Source organism: Panthera uncia, chromosome X (assembly GCF_023721935.1).
Source record: "Panthera uncia isolate 11264 chromosome X, Puncia_PCG_1.0, whole genome shotgun sequence".
Taxonomy (NCBI): Eukaryota; Metazoa; Chordata; class Mammalia; order Carnivora; family Felidae; genus Panthera; species Panthera uncia.
The window spans coordinates 83,388,650-83,406,479 of NC_064817.1; the positions used below are offsets into that span (position 1 = coordinate 83,388,650).

Here is a 17,830-nt window from a genome sequence, read left to right on the forward strand (position 1 = left end):
ATGCTTCAATTAAAAAAAGACAGCCAAGGAAATGAAGGACTAGTACACTGAAGACCACAAAACATTGCTAAAAAAAATTAAAGAAGACACAAATGCAAAAATGTCCCATGTTCATGGACTGGAAAACAATATTGTTAAAATTTACACACTACCTAAAGTGATCTACAGATTTAATGCAATTCCTATCAAAATCCCAATAGTTTTTATAGGAATAGAAAAAAACAATCCTAAAATTCATATGGAACCACAAGAGACCCCAAATAGCCAAAGCAATCTTGAAAAATAAGAACCAAACTGGAGGCCTCTCACTTAATTTTGAAACATATTATAAATCTACAGTAATCAAAAGAGCAAACTAGCATAAAGACAGTTATATAGACCAATGGAAGAGAATAGAACCCAGAAATAAACTCACACATATGCAGTCAACTGATGAACAGAGGGGCAAGAATACATAATTTGGAAAAGATAGTTCCCTCAACAAATGGTGCTGGGAAAAGTTGGTATCCACATGCAAAATAACAAAACTGGACTCTTATTTTATACCACACACAAAAGTCAACTCAACTGAATTCAGTCAAAATCCAGTCAACTGAATATTGCATGAGAAGCACAGGCAGCAAAAGCAAAAATAAAGTGGGACTACATTGACTGAAATACTTCTGTACAGCAAAGGAAACAATCAGCAAAGTGAACAGGCAACCAACAGAATGGAAGAATGTATTTATAAACCAAATATCTTATTAGAAGTTAATACCTAAAATATATAAGGAACACTTACAACTCAACAGCAAAAAGACAGATAACCCAATTAAAAAAAAAAAAAACGTGCAAGGGGCACCTGGGTGGCTCAGTCAGTTGAGCAACTGCCTCCTGCTGCTTTCAGGTCAGGTCATGATCTCACGGGTTCATGAGATTGAGCCCCACATTGGAATCTGGGCTGACAGCATGAAGCCTGCTTGGGATTCTCTTTCTCCCTCTCCCTCTGCCCCTCTGCTGCTCACTCTATCGCTCTCAAAAATAAATAAACATTAAAGAATAAAAAATTTTAAAAATGGGCAAAAAACCTAAATAGACATTTCTTCAAAGAACACATACAGGAAATAATTTGGCAAGGATGTACACAAATTGGAATTCCTGTACACTATTGGCAGAATGTAAAATGGTGCAGCCACTATGAACAGTATGGAGGTGCTACAAAAAATTAAAAATAGAACTACCATATGGTCCAGCAATCCCACTTCCAGATACTTATCCAAAAGAATTAAAATCAGAATATCAAAGAGATATCTGAACACATATGAAACACTGTTCACAATAGCCAAGAGGTGGCAATATCCATCATGGATGAATGGATAAAGAAGATGTGGTATACACATACAATGGAATACCATTCATCCAGAAAAAGGAAGAAAATCTGGCAATATGCTACAACATGGATGAATCTTGAGTGCATTATGCTAAATGAAATAAGCCAGTCACAGAAGGACAAATACTACATGATTTCACTTATATGGGGTTATCTATAGTAGTCAAACTCATTGCAGCAAAAGGAGAATGGTGGTTGTCAGGGGCTAAAGGGAGAGGGAAATGGGGAGTTGCTATTCAATACTTATGAAGTTCAGTCATGCAGGATGAAAAGTTCTAGAGATGTGCTGGACAACATTGTGCCTATAGTTAACAACACTGTAACGTATACTTAAAATATTGTTAAGAGGGTAGATCTCAAGTTACATTATTGTTAACAGGGTAGATCTCAAGTTACATGTGTTTTACTACAATAAGAAAAGATGGAAGAAAAAAATCTCTATATGTTAGCTAGAATAAACTATAACCTTTACAGTTTAATGGAACTTGAGAAGAATTCAGAGAAAAGCGGCATAAGCAAAGAGCTAGAAAATAGAGTCCACTTAAATGAGTTAACCACTAAAACACAAATAAATATATTAAACGTTATATAATAAGAGTCTCTTTATGTCTCAAAGACTTTAGAAGCTGGATATTGCATATTTAGATTTAACTACACTTGTATCTTAAAGGCAAAGGCACAGATTGACTGACTTGTGATTCACTTAAGTAATTTCAGGTGATCTAGAGTTTTGGCTCTGAAATACTTATCATAAAAGCATCATCAAATTAAATAACCATAGAAAGGAGTATGTGAAACATACTGCAAGTTTCTCACCAAGTAGGAAAGATCCATACTAAGATGGCTCCCTTTGATATGAACATTTTTTAAAAATCAAGATGACTTCTGGTAGACGTGGCTTGGTCACTTCTTGCTTGGATGCATCTTCTCTGCTCCAAACACACACACACACACACACACACACACACACACACACACACAGATATGTATGAACATATCACCAACATACATATATATTCACACACACAGGTATGTATGTATGTACGTATCACCAACATACATATATATTCACACACACACACAAACACGTGCGCGCGCGCGCGCACACACACACACACACACACACACACACACACAGAAAGATACAGCTAGGCTCAAAAACAAGATTACCATTTCTGTGAAACAGAAAAACAGATACTCCAAGTGATAGTACAGGATGAAACTTCCTGGCATCCCTCTGCAATATACAGTGCTGTTTTGCATGTTTTGAACTTTATATAAATAGTATAAAACTGTATGCATTTTTATGCAGGTATCTGTTTTAAATTTTAAAAAAAGTAGATTATTTTTTAGAACAGTTTTAGATTTACAGAAAAACTGAGAAGGTAGTACAAAGAGTTCCCACATACCCCACACCCAGTCTCCCCTATAATTAACATCTTACATTGCTATGGTGCATTTGTTAAAATGAATGAATGAATATTGATACCTTATTATTAACCAAAGGCCATAGTTTATTTAGATTTCCTTAGTTTTTCCCTAATATCCTTTTCTTGTTTCAGGATTCCATCCAGGTTACCACAGTACATTTAGTTTTCATGTGTTTTTAGGCTCCTCTTGGTTGTGGCAGTTTCTCAGACTTCTGGTCAGGTATTTTGTAGGACGGCCCACTACTAGAATTTTTTTTTTGTGTGTGTGTTTTTCTCATGTTAGATTGGGGTTATGGATTATGAGAAGGAAGACCAGAGAGGAAAGTTCAATTTTGAACATATCATATCAAGTATGCATACTATCATCGTGATTGACTGTTGATGTTGACCTTGAACAACTGGCTGAGGCAGTGTTTGTTAGGTTTCTACGCTGCAATATTAGTCTTTTTTTCTTGCCTTTCCATACTGTACTCTTTGGAAATAAGTCACTCAATACCTCAAAACTAAGAAGTGGAAAGTTATGCTCCCCCAGTTTGAGATGGAGCATCTATGTAAATTATTTAAAATTCTTCTGTGTGGGATATTTATCTTATCTCCCCCAGTTATTTGATTTACCCAATCATTTTATTATCAGTATGCAGTCATAGCTATTTATCCTATACTTTAGGTTATAATCCAATATTAATTCACCTAGTTTGTTGCACAAGTTGTTCCAGCTTTGGTCACTGGAAACTCTTTCAGTTGGCTCTTGTGCTCCTTTGGCATATTCCCAACAATGTTTTTATGTTGTTGTTTTCAGCACTTTCTTACTTTCTGTCACTACAAAATGTTCAAGGCTCATCTTGTACATTTCCTGCCCCACTACTAGAATCAGTCATATCTCTAAGGAGTCCTGGTTCCTTTTACAAGAGAATGGTATTACAAACTAAGATTTGGGTACTGAACATGCTTGTTGCCACTGGAGTATCACTTCATTTAGACCCTCTCAGCTGACGGAGAAAAAATTATGCTTATACTAACCTGTGTATATATACATATCTATAAATATTTTATATATAATCATCTATATCTATACTAAGCTAAACATGATTTCATGCTGCTGTCTCCAACTCTAAACCATTATATGGATCATTCTAGCTTCTTTTCTTTGCTTGTCTGTGAATTCTACCAGTGAGAAACTTGGCTCCCACCACCTGCCATCCATTTACTTAATTGCTCCATTTCATTATACATGTGTATCAGTATCAGGATTGTTAACCAGTACCCTCATGTGACACAACCTTATTAACTAGGGTACAGTGATTATGTGCAACCTTATTAACTAGGGTACAGTGACTTCTGTTTTTAGTCTTCTGGACTCCACACATTTCCAAAGATACTTAAGTCAGCATCTTTCACCCACATACCTTCATTGAGGTTGCTTCATGTATCTGTAAGATTGTCTTGTCATAGTCTTCATTCTTTCCCGGGGTTCCCCAACCTCTCAAATGATTTTTTAATATTTGTATACATTAAGGGTCACTCTTCATGCTGTACAGTTTTATGGGCTTTGACAAATGCATATCTTGCAGCCACCGTTACATTATCTTATAGAATAACTTTACTGCCTTAAAAATGCTGTGCTTCCCCTATTTCTCTCTTCTCCAACCCCCTGAACTCCTGGCAACCATTGGTCATTTACTATCTCTACATTTTGGTGTTTTCTGGAATGTCACATAATTAGAATCATACAGTATATAGTCTTTTAATACTGGCTTTCACTTATTAATATATTTATAGTTCCTCTGTGCCTTTCTGTGGCTTGTCAGCTCAGTTCTCTTAATTGATGAATTATATCCCACTGTATAGATGCAGCACAGGTGAAAGTATCCATTCATCTACTGAAGGACATTCTAATTGCTTCCAGTTTTTGGCAATTATGAGTAAAACTGATAAACATTCACATGCTGGTTTTTGTATAAATGTAGGTTTTCAAATCAATTGGGTAAATAACAGCATAATTACTGGATTATACGGTAAAACAATGTTTAGCTTTGTGAGACTGCTGAACTGACTTCAAAGAAGTCGTAACATTTTCTATTCTCGCCAGCAATGAGTAGGAGTTCCTGTTGCTCATCATCCTCAATAGCATTTAGTATTGTCAGTTTTATTGTGAATTTTAGCCATTCTAATAGGTGTGTAATGGCATCTCACTGTTGTTTTATTTTGCAATTCCCTGATGACAGCGATGATGAGCTGCTTTTCATATGCTAATTTGACATGTATATAACTTCTTTGGTGAGGTGACTGTTCTTACATTTTGCCCATTTTTTAATTGGGTTGTTTGTTTCACTACCGTTGAGTTCCATGTCTTTGTGAAAAAGACAAAGTGTCTCAAAGACATGTCTTTGTATTTTGGATGAAAGTCCTTTATTAGAAATGTTTTACAAATATTTTCTTCTAGTCTGTGGCTTGCCTTTTGATTTTCTTAAAAGTGTCTTTCACAAAACAGAAGTTTATAAATTTAATAAAGTTTGATTTATCAATTTTTTTCTTTCACAAATTATGCTTTTGGTGTTGTGTCTATAGATGCATCACCAAACACAAGGGCATTTAGATTTTCTCCTATTTTCTTTTATAAGTGTTATAGTACTGTGCTTTACATTTAGATCTATGACCTATTTTGAGGTCATTTTTTGAGACCTCATTTTTGAGATCTTATTTTGAGACCTGTGTTTAGATTCCTATTTTGCATGTAGATAACCAGTTTGTTGTTTTAGCATAATTTGTTGAAAAGACTACCCTTTCTTCATTGAACTGCCTTTGCTCCCTTGTCAAAGATTAGTTCATTATATTTGTGTGAGTCTATTTCTGGAGTCTCTATTCTGCTCAATTGATCTATGTCTTTTTTTCACCAACACCACCCTTTTTGATTATAGTAAATCTCAAACATGGATAGTATTAGTCCTCCAACTTTGCTCTTCTTCAGTATTATGTTGGATATTCTGGGTCTTTTGTCTTTCCACATAAACTTATAATCAGTTGGTCTATATCTACAAAATAGCTTGCCAGGATTTTGTTGGGATTGTGTGGAATCTACATATCAATTTGGGTACAACTGACTTAACAGTGTTAAGTCTTGCAATCCATGAACGTAAATATCTCTGCATTTATGATCTTCTTTAATTTTTCATCAGAGTTTTATAGTTTTCTGTACATAGATCCTGTACATATTTTGTTAGATTTATACTTAAGTATTTTATTTTTTGTGGTGCTTTTGTAAACAGCATTGAGTTTTAAATTTAAATTTCAATTGTTCATTTCTTGGTGTACAGAAAAGCAATTGGCTTTTGCATATAAACCTCGTATCTTCCAACCTTGCTATATTGCATTTATTAGTTCCCATAGTTCTTTCACATTGTTGTTATTGATTCTTCGCAATTTTCTACATAGACATACATGTCACCTGTGAAAAAAGACAATTTTTTTTTTCTTCTCGATCTGTGTGCTGTTTCTTTTCTTATTGCACTAGTTAGCATTTCTAGTACAATACTGAAAAGAAGCAGGGAGAGGGTACATCTTTGTCTTATTCCTGATCAAAGGGGAAAGCACCCAGTTCCCCACCATTAAGTATGTTAGCTGTAGGGTTTTGTAGATATTCTTAAGGAGGTTGAGGGTGTTTCTTTCTATTCCTAGTTTGCTGAGAGTTTTTGTCATGAATGAGTTTTCATTTTGTCAAATGCCTTTTCTACATCAATTGAAATAATTATATAATTTTTCTTTAGTTTGTTGATGTGGTAGATTATATTAATTGATTTTCAAATGCTGAATCAGCCATAAACCCCTCGAATAAATCTTGCTTGATCATGAAATATAATTATTTTGATACCTGTTGGATTTCATTTCCAAATATTTTAATTTTTCAATCAAACTATTTTTATTTTCCTAAAATTTAAGATTCTTCTCTGTGCTCATGAGAGATATTGATCTGTAGTTTTGCTTAATTTAATGATTTTATCTGGTTTGGGTATTAAGCTAAGGCTGGTTTCATAAAATGAGTTAGAAAGTTTCTATTTTGTGGAAAAGATTACAGAGAATGGGTATCATTTTATATGATTCCATTTTCACCCCTCTTGGCATATCAATTATATTTCATTTTATAATTTTTTAGTGGTTGCCTAAGAGTTTACAATACTCATTTATGACTAATCTAAGCCCACTCTCAAATAACATCATACCACTTCACAGGTAGTGCAGGTAACTTATAATAGTTATATACACCAAATACTAATTCTTCCCTCCTATTCCTTATAACATTCCTGCCTTATAACATTCATTTATCAACATGCTATAATTACCTAACACATTACTTTGAATAGTTATCTTTTAGATCACTTAAAAATAAGAAAATAAAAGATTTCATTTTACCTTCACATATTCCTTCTCCTATGCTCTTCTTTTCTTTATAGAGATCTGATTTTCTGGCCTGTATCATTTTCCTTCTCTCTGGAAAAACTTAAAAAAAAATTTTTTTTCTCACAAGACAGATTTACTGCTGACAAATTCCCTCAGTTTTTGTTTGTCTGAGAAAGTATTTTTTGGTCAACTTTAGAAGGATTGTTTTGCTGTATACAGATTTCTAGATGGGTGTTTTTTTTCCTTCAATACTTTAAATATTTCACTTTTCTCTTCTTGCGTGTCTGATTTCTGATGAGAGATCCAATGTAATTCTTATTGTTCCTCTATAGGTAAAGTGTTTCCTCTGGGTGTTTTCAAGATTTTCTCTTTGTATCAGTATTCTGTGTTTGAACATGATACACTTAGTCTGGGGTTATTTATCCTGATTGATATTGTCTTCCCAGATCCTGAATCTGTGGTCCTGTGTCTACCATTAATTTTGGAAACTTCTCAGCCATTCCTACTTCAGCTATCTCTTCTGCTCCTTTTCTTTATTTTCCTTCTGGTATTCCAATCACATGTATGTTATACCTTTTGAAATTGTCCATAGCTCTTGGATATTATTTTCAATTTTTTTACAGTTCTTTTTCTCTTTGCATTTCAGTTTGGAAGATTTTTATTGACATGTCTTCAAGCATATGGACTCTTTCCTTGGCCACTTCCAGTCCACTGATGAATCTATCAAAAGCATTTCTTTTTAGTGTTTCTGATCTCTTGCATATCCTTCTGATTTTGAGTTTCTATCTGCTTACACTACCCATCTGTTCTTGCATATTGTTTATTTTCTCTAATAGATTCTTTAGCATATTAATCATAGTTATTTTAAATTTAAGTTAAATTTAAATATTATCATATAAGTCCAAAACTTGCATATCTGAGTTTGGTTCTGATGTTGGCTTTGTCTCTTCAGACTGGTTTTTCTTTTAGCATGCCTTGCCATTTTTTTTGTTGAAAACTGGACATGATATCTAAGTTAAGAGGAGTTAAGGTAAACAGACCATTAGTACAGGTTTTATGTTAATCTGGCCAGGGGTTGATGGTGTTTAGTGTTTACTCTAGCTGTAGGTGTCAGAGGTTTCAATTTCCCCTAATGTTCTTGCTTTTTCTCCCCTATTTTCTTTCAGATTCCCTAATATCTCCTTAAATGGAGTCTGAATCTTGCAAGTCTTTCAGCTATAGTCCATAGTTATTATATTGAAGCCCCATTGATCTGTGGGGCAGGGAGAAACATTCTGTGATCACATAATTAAGTCTCAAGTCTTTTAGCATGTCTGTGTCCCCAGCCTGTAACCTTCACAAGTGTTTTCTAGTTTCCCCCCACCCCTCTCTTAGATGAGACAGGAAGGTTAGAGGCCTCGGGAGTTGGATAATTTCCCTTCTCCCAGGCTGGAGAAGGCTTTGGTAAAGATGTTTCACTTGTTGGGTATCCCTTTGTTAGGTAGAAGCTCTGGGTAGATTTCAAAATGATTAGTTTTCCCTTCCTCATGCCAGGAACAGGAGATTGTTTCTTGGCCCTTCCCCTTGAGAACTTAATGGAGTTCCTGGAGGTAAAAATCATGAAAATATGAGGGCCTTCAGAGACTGAGGCCCCTAGAGTTTGTCACTCAAACAATCTACACCCTGCTTCCAGCAGTTTGTTGAAGTTACTGCGTAAGTAAGTGTCCCTACCAGTTTATGGCTACAGTGCTTTCTGCTCCTGAAAAGCAGATCTGGGCTGTGATTCTCTGTAATTGCCTGTCTTTCCAGACTTGGGGGTTGCAATTTGCTCTGTGACTTCAATTCTCTGATGGGTCCAAGAAAAGTCATTGCTGTTTTATTTGTTCAGCTGTTTTTCTTGTTATAAGACATGAATGATAACTTCCAAGCACTTTACACATTGGAGCTAAAACCAGAAGTCTGCAAGTAGCTTTCTTCATTCAACATTTTGTTTGTGAGTTTCATGTATATTGATACATGTAATTCTATTTTATTCATTTTCTATACTGTACAATATTCTATTTTATGAATATACCATGCTTTATCCATTCTCCTGCTGATGAACAAGTGTGCTGTTTATAAACTGTGCTACAATGAATATCTTTATAACATCTAATGTTCACATGTAAGAGTTCCTCTAAGATAGATACTTAGGAGTGGAATTGCTGACTTATAGTGTATGAGCATCTTCCATTTTACTAGATATTGCTACAGAGTTCATAAAAGTGATTGTCCTCATTTATAGTCACCTCATTTATATTCATTCATTGGCACTGTCAGGCCTTTAAATGTATACCAACTTCCTGGGTGTTAAATGGTTTCTCACTGTAGTTTTATTTTAAATTTCTTTGATTACTTATTAATAAGATTTTGTAATTAATTGGTTATTCATGTTTTCTCTTCTGTGAGTTTCTTGTTCATATCTTTTGGCCATTTTCATTGGGTTGTTTGTGTACTTTTTGTTGGTTTTGTAGGGAAGGATTTCCTTAAAATGACTCAAAAAGTACAAACCATCAAATAAAATACTGATGATCTGATTACATTAAAATGAAAGATTTCTGGTTAATAAAAGATATCAGAAATAATGTTTAAAAGATAAGCCCCCCCACTGGAAGAATATATTTGCTAAATAAGCAACATGTGTTTATATCCAGAATTTAAAAATAATTTCTGTAAATAATATGAAAAACTAGGCAATCAAATAGTGGGGAAAGAAATGGAACAAGCAATGCACAGAAGGTTGCTGAAAGGCTAATAAATGTATGATTACAAGCATAACTTCATTGGAAATCAGAAACCTGCAAATGAAGTCAATGAGATACCTTCAAACATTTTAGACTGGCAAAAATGAAAAGTCCAACACTAAAGAGTCTTGGCAAGGATATGAAAGAGATTTCTGAAACCCTGCTCATGGAGTTGAATATATACATACCCTATATCACAGTAATTCCACTCCTAGGAACGTAATACGGAACAGTGATTCTTAAAATGTCACTCTCAGACCAGTAGCATCAGCACCTCATGGGAGCTTGTTGGAAATGCAAACTCTCAGTCCCTTCCAGGTGATTCTGGTCCATACTAACATTTAAGAATCACTGCAATAGAGCAATATTTTTCCAACTTTTTTGACTAGATCCATAGGAAGAAATGCATTTTACATTCTGGCACACATATATAACACACACACGCGCACGCACACACACACACACACACACACACACACACAAAACCAAACCAAAAGCTTCCAGAAACAGTCAACACCCTTACTCTACAGAATGTACTTTGATATTTTCTATTCTATTTTGTTTCATTAGAAAAATTGCTTGTTGTGACCTACAATTGTAACCTCAAGTTTGAAAAACTGTCCTAGAGAAACTCTTGTACATATGCAACAGGAGATACATACAATGTTTGTTGCAGAATGGTCTGTAATAGCAAAAAGAAAAAGAAAATATCTTCAGGAGAATGGATAAATGAATTATAGTGTATTTCTACAATGCAATACTCCATAGTTCCTTATATTATTAAAATAAGTTTCAAAAACATTATGTATATTGAATCAAAAAAGCAAGTTGTAGAAGAATATGTCGAGTATGACATCATCTATATAGTTTTAAAATATGTAAAGTTATATTTTGTTTATGAATATATAAATATGTAGTAAAAATATAAAAACATGCATCAGGATGATAAATAGCAAATTCAGGATAGTAGTTACCTCTGGAGTGGAGACAGGGAAATGGGATTGGTGAGGGATACCTGGAAGTCTTCAGGTGTGTCTGTAAGGCTCTATTTTTCTAACAAGCAAATAGGGAAACTATGAAGAACTGGTTAAGATGGCTGGCTAGGTATGAGGGTTTTTGTTATATTATTCTTTAACTTTTTGTATATTAGTAATATTTTATAATAAAAAACACAAATCAAGCTGTCCTTGAACAGCAAGAATATATTAGAAATGCAGTCATTCAGAAAAAACTGCTTTAATATCCCTCATCTACAATGTCTTTTTTTAAAATTCAGGGACAGCCAGAAGCTAACATTATTTTTTTTGGTTTTGTTTTTTAAATTAAACACGGCCAAGTATATGCTCCAGGGGCTTGTGTTGCCTCTTTGGGCGACATAACAAAGTTTTCCATTCTGGATGTTAACATATACCAATAATGTGAAATAATGATGTGATCAATAAAACAAGGTTTACAATTCTTATATATTTGTCAATTTATCAAGCCTTAGAGGCCTTGCACTTTCACTTTGCTGCTTAGCTATCAGCAGTTTCAAGTCATATGTCATATGAAAGCCAGATGGAGCATTCTAAAGAAAAAAACTCATGCACTAACACTAAACCCTACTCACAACCAGGTGGCCAATTATTTATTGACTAATTTCAGAGGCACCATGGTTACCTGATATGGTGGTCTTAGGAATACTACTTGATTTATTACTAGCCTAGGAAACTGGAGGTTACTTTCCCTTCAATTCAGGGCCTCTAGTGGGTATGGACTAGAGTCTCATCAAGATTTCTTTAAAACTCTAAGGATAGCTTAGGACCTCAGGAAACCACAAAGAACATCAGAGGAAATATGCTATTTATATAGTATGAAGAGAATTAATAGTCAAAGTCAAGGAAAAACACAATCACTATGCCTATGTTACGATTCCTTGGTATAATCAAAGCTAATTTAAAAGTATTAATTTAGGTAGAGGTAAAGAAAAATTAAAACAACCCATGTTTTTTTTCTTGGTTTGGCCTATACCTTGTTTGGCTCCCCTGGATTATATGAAGAAAACATAGGAATTTTTCGGATCTCTTCCTCTGACAAACGATTTCTCTGGATCTCATCTTCTGGGACAAATTCTATTGGCTGCGTCAGCTTCTTAGGCCCAGTCCAACACTGCTCAGGTGAATTATCAAAAACTTTTGCCACATGGAGACTGGGACCTTTACCCTGTGCTGCCTGTTTTCCCTTGTCCTGGAGTAATGACGGGTTCTCAGCTGTGCCACTATCTCCCACTGATGTAGCTGAGACCAGTGAGTGGGAAGCAAAGGGTTCACCTCTCATAAGTTGGAACTCTTCAAGACGTTTTTTCATTATCATCTCTTGGTAAAAACTTTCCAGGTTGTTCATGGGATCACCTTTGTTCTTCTTTTGGGGTTCATCTAGATCAAGACAAAGAGATAGGGAAGTTCTACAAAGCCTACCAATAAAACTTTTGACAAATAAATAAAAATTAAATCTTGGGTTTCAGGTATAGAAACTCTGTTGGGGCAAGTGATTACAACCTTTGACAAATGACAGTAGTATATAGTTGGTTTAATGCAGTGTATCTCAAGCAAGGGTGGAACTATGGTGAGGCAAGTGAGGTCCCTCGGGTGCAAAATCTAAGGAGGTGCTCACTCTGAGTCATGCAAGTACACGCACCTAACTGATAAGGACATTAAAAATGTAACCAGTGTGGCATTATCCCACGCCACAGAATTAATAATTCCTTAGTATCATCTACAATGGAGTTCATATTCAAATGGTTCTGATTCTCTCAAAGTTACCTTTTTACACTTGGCCATTCAATGCAGAATCTAAACCAGGCTTTGGCTGTTATAGCTCTTAAGTCTGTTCTATTTTAAAACAGTGCCCCTTCATTTATACCCCTCCAACTCATTTTTTCCACATCCCATTGAATTATTGGAGGAACCACATCATTTGTCCAGAGAACAAATGAAATTTGACTTATTGTTCCTCATGTTATTGTTTCACTTGTTCCTTAATCCCCTCTATTTCTTACAAACTGGCAGTTAAATCTAGAGCTACGCTAAGACAATAGTCATTGGCCACACAAATCTATTTAAATTAATGTTTTAAATGTCAGCTCCCCAGTTAACTAGTCACATTTCAAATGCTTGAGAGACATATGTAGCTAGTGGATACCATGAAGAGCAGAATAGATAGAAACCATTTACATCATTGTGGAATACTGCATTAAGATAGTGCTGACCTAGAGATGTGATTAGATTTACGCTCAATATTTTAGGCAACGATCCTCCATAGATAGATGTATACTTCCTATCATGTCATGTCATAGGGCACATGTTTGGTGGTCCCACTTTAATTGTTGCTAAAGTTGATCAGCAGATTCAGACAGTGTTAGTCTGATCCCTCCACTGTGAAGTCTTCCCATTCACCTAATGGGATTTGCATCTATGGATGACCATTGCCTAGACCTATTAATTTATTAAGAGTTGCAAAATGGAACTCCCCTAATTATATTATTTATTTTGTGTTTATTAATTCTATTATTTCTGTTGTATTTATTATCTGGAATCCTATAATGAACTTACCGTCAATTACTTGGTTTTCCCATATACAGTTTATACAGGAAAGGCAGGACAAATGCTTGATTTTTTTCCCAGTATTTACCAACTATGAGAGTAATGAGTTGGTACCTTAGAAATGTCCAATGGTAACCAATGATTATTTTTAGTATAATCGTGAGACCATTTTCATATGTTTGATGTGTTTCAATCAAATGTAGTCTTTATTCTTTTTGGTGGTCAAATTATTTCACTTGGGACCAGTAAGTCCCTTCAGATTGGCTCCTGTGTTGCTTTCCATTTTTTTGGCACAGCAAGGTATTACAAATTCATTTTGAATATTCCCTGACTCAAACCTAGATTATCTCTCCAAGGACCCTAGGTCCTTTTAATGGGGAATAGTATTTAGAAACCACAATGTGTTGTCAGGTGTGTTCACAGATGTTGAGTTGTTGCTTCTAGGCCTTTTCACTGGACAACGCTAGGAAATTCTTTTAAAAGAAAAATAAATCATGAGCTCATACTGGTACGTCCACTTTAAATGTAATATTCAAGGTTTTTACTCAAACTTCTTGGTTTTTATAGAATTTTAAAATGTCAATAACAATACTAATACAACTATCAATAATAAAACCACTGAATACAGTTTTAGGAATGAATACATGTACAAATGTTGTGTTAAAGTCACTTTACATAACTGCTTTCTCTGTATGGTTATGCTACGAACTTCATTTATAGTTAGGTTCATTTGCTTCAAGTTATTTATGAACTTTCGGAATTGATTTTTTCCCTTTTTTATTAGTTTTTTAAATTATGCAGAACACTATATGAGTCTAAAGTGAAAACTGTGTAATACATACAGTACCTTCACAGAAGTCTCAACTCTATCTCTGTTCCCTTTCCTTTCCCATTACTTTCGTTTTCCATAAATAATAATTTTTATTAGGTTTTGACATTATGGTTCCATTGTTTCTTTTTTAAATGTTTATTTATTTATATTTTTGAGAGAGAGAGAGTGAGAGAACATGCATGCGACTTGGGGAGGGGCAGAGAGAGAGGGAGAGAGAGAATCCCAAGCAGGCTCTGTAGTGTCAGCACAGAGCCCTATGTGGGGCTTGATCTCCTGAACCATGAGATCATGACCCAAGCCAAAATCAAGAGTCGGACACTCAGATGCTCAACCGAGTCTCCAGGAGCTAGGTTTCTTTTTTGTTTTTGTTTTTGAAAATATAAGCAAATAGGTGCACACACACAACACATATATATGTGTATAGTTCATTAGTTACACCCCTCTTCTACATAAAAGGTAACTTACTATAAACGTTGTTCTACAACTTTCTTTTTTGCACTTAGCAATATATCCTGGAAATAACTAGATTAATGTGTAGAGCTCTTCTCCTTCCTCTTGATAACTGCACAGTACTCTACTGTGTGGATGTACTAGTTTATTCAACTACTCCTCTACTGATGCACATTAGTGTTGTATCCAGTCTTTTTTGCTTGTATGAATAATGTCCTGACAAACAGCCTTGTATATACAGGATTTTGTATTTTTCCAGTATATCTTTGAAATAGATTATAAGAGGTGCATTGCTGAGACAAAGGGCAAATGTGTATGTACTTTTTCCATATATTGCTAAATTCCACTCTGTAGGAGTTGTACTATTCTGCCTTTCCACCAGCAGGGTATAAGAATATTTAGAAAAGGATTTCTTAAGATGCCAAAAGCACTAACCATTAAGGAAAATATTAGCAAACTCAACTACATTACAATTTAAAACTTCTGTTCATTAAAAAAATCATAAAGAGAGAAAAGTCATAGAATCGGATGAGATGTTTGCTGCACAAATAACTGGTAAATAACCATTAAGGAAAGGGGCAGGTGATTGAAAAAAAATGCCTCACAAAAGAGGAGACATACATGACTGACAAATATATGCAAAAATGCTCAACGATATTAGAATTCAGAGAAATGCTAATTAAGAAGGTAATGGGATACTAATAGAAAACTGCCATGTTGGCAAAAAATTAAAAAGAATACCAACATCACAGGTCAGTGAAATTGTAGAGCAAATAGAACCCTCATACATTGCTGGTAGGAATGTGCACCCATAGGGCAAATCACTATAACATTATCTACCAATGTTAAATATATGCTTATAATATGATAATTTCCATGCTTACATATATACCCTAGAAAAATTTAGATATATGTGTACCAGGATACAATAGTAATAATGTTTACATCAGTGCTATTTATAATAGCTTTAAACTGGCAAAAATGTAAATGTCCATCTAAGAATCAATTATAAAATTATAGTCAGTTTATATTACGAAATAATACATTCTAATGAAAGTGAAGAAATTTCAGCTACATATGACCAAGTGGATAAATATCCTAATGTATACATTCAGAAATATATATTTAGTGACTATTATGATTCAGGTAGCTTCTTGGGTATATCTATATAAAATAAAGATCCCTATCTTTATGGAGCTCAGTGAATTATATAGAATGTTAGAAGGTTATGAGTGCTGTGAAAAAAATACAGCAGCATAATGGGTGACTGGAAGTGCTAGGGGGTGGTAGTAGTGGTAGTTGCAATTTTAATGTTGGTCTTGGTAAGTCTCGTTGAAAAAGTGACATTTGAGAGATATGACTTAAAGAAAGTGTGGGAATCTATCATGCTGATATTAGAATGAGGGCTCCAAAGTGAGGAATATGTCTCAAAAAAATGATAAAGTCTGAAATCATGCAAACTATTTATCTGACCACAATGGAATCAGATTAGACATCCACTGCTGGAAGAAATCTGAGAAAACACAAATATTTAGAAATTAAACAGCACAATTCTAAATACCTCATAGGTCAAAGAACTTACAAAGGAAATTTTAAAAATATTTTGAACTAAATGAAAACACCATAATCTAAATTTATCAATGCAGCTAAAACAATGCTGAGAGAGAAATCTGTAGCTTTAAACACCTATATCAGAAAAGAAGAATGTTTTCAAACCCATAATCTGAGCTTCCAAACTTAGGAAACTAGAAAAAGAGCAAACTAAACACAAAGCAAGGAAAAAGAAGAAAATAATAAAGATCAGGGTATAAATCAGTGTAATAGAAAACAAAAAAAAAAAAAAAAAAAAGAGAAGAAAATCAATGAAACCAAAAGCTGATTCTTTGAAAAGTTTAACAAAATGGCAAACCCTTAGCTAGACCAACCAAGAAAATAAAAGACAGAAATTACTAACATCAAGAATTAAAATGAGGCATCATTACTGACCCTATAGAAATGGAAACGAGTATAAGGGAATATTATAAATAACTTTAGGCCAACAAATTAGAAAGCTTAAATGAATGGACAAACTCATAGAAAGATGCAAATTAACAAGCAGACACAAAAATAAAGAGAATAGCTGAATAAACTCATAATAAGTAAATTGGTTGAATTAGTAATCAACAATCTGCTCACAAAGAAAAGTCCAGGTCCAGATGTCTTCATTTAATGTATACCAAATATTTAAAGAAATAATACCAATCACACACAAACACTCTCAGAAAACAGAGGAGGGAATCTTTTCCAACTTATTCTATGATGTCAGTACTACACTAAAACCAAAGCTAAACAAAGACCTCACAAACAAAGAAAACCACAGATAAATATCCCTCACGGACAAAAAAATCCTTAACACAATATTAGCAAGCCTAATCCAACAACATATAGAAATGATTATATACACATAAGTAGAATTTGTCCCAGAAATGAAAGATAGGTTTAGCATCTTAAAAAAAAAGCAATGAATACATCCTATGAATAGATATAAACATTGGGGCGCCTGGGTGGCTCAGTTGGTTAAGCGGCGGACTTCAGCTCAGATCATGATTTCGCGGTCCGTGAGTTCGAGCCCCGCGTCCGGCTCTGTGCTGACAGCTCAGAGCCTGGAGCCTGTTTCAGATTCTGTGTCTCCCTCTCTCTGACCCTCCCCAGTTCATGCTCTGTCTCTCTCTGTCTCAAAAATAAATAAACGTTAAAAAAAATAGATATAAACATTAAATCACATGATCACTATAGTAGGTGCAGAAAAAGCATTAAACAAAATCCAACATCCATTCGTGATTTAAAAAAAACCCCTCAATTATGTATGAATACCAAGGGCACATCCTCAGCCTGCATATGTTAGGCTGAATGACACCTCAAAAAAGTCCACAGCCTAATTCCTGGAATCTATGAAAACGTTACATGGCAAAGGAGATTCTACAGATGTGAATAAGTTACAGATCTTGAGTTAGGAGAGTAGCCTGGATTAT

The 17,830-nt window shown here is 34.5% G+C and overlaps 1 protein-coding gene across 3 annotated transcripts in view; it reads right to left on the reverse strand.

The window, feature by feature from the left end:
• The window catches only part of RBM41 (RNA binding motif protein 41), a 63,541-nt gene that overhangs the window by 12,105 nt on the left and 33,606 nt on the right, over positions 1 to 17,830 (reverse strand). For all 3 annotated transcript variants that reach the window (XM_049644727.1, XM_049644726.1, XM_049644725.1), the window contains exon 5: positions 11,967 to 12,370. In XM_049644727.1, the coding sequence (XP_049500684.1) occupies positions 11,967 to 12,370 (404 nt within the window). The remainder of the gene's footprint in view (positions 1 to 11,966; positions 12,371 to 17,830) is intronic.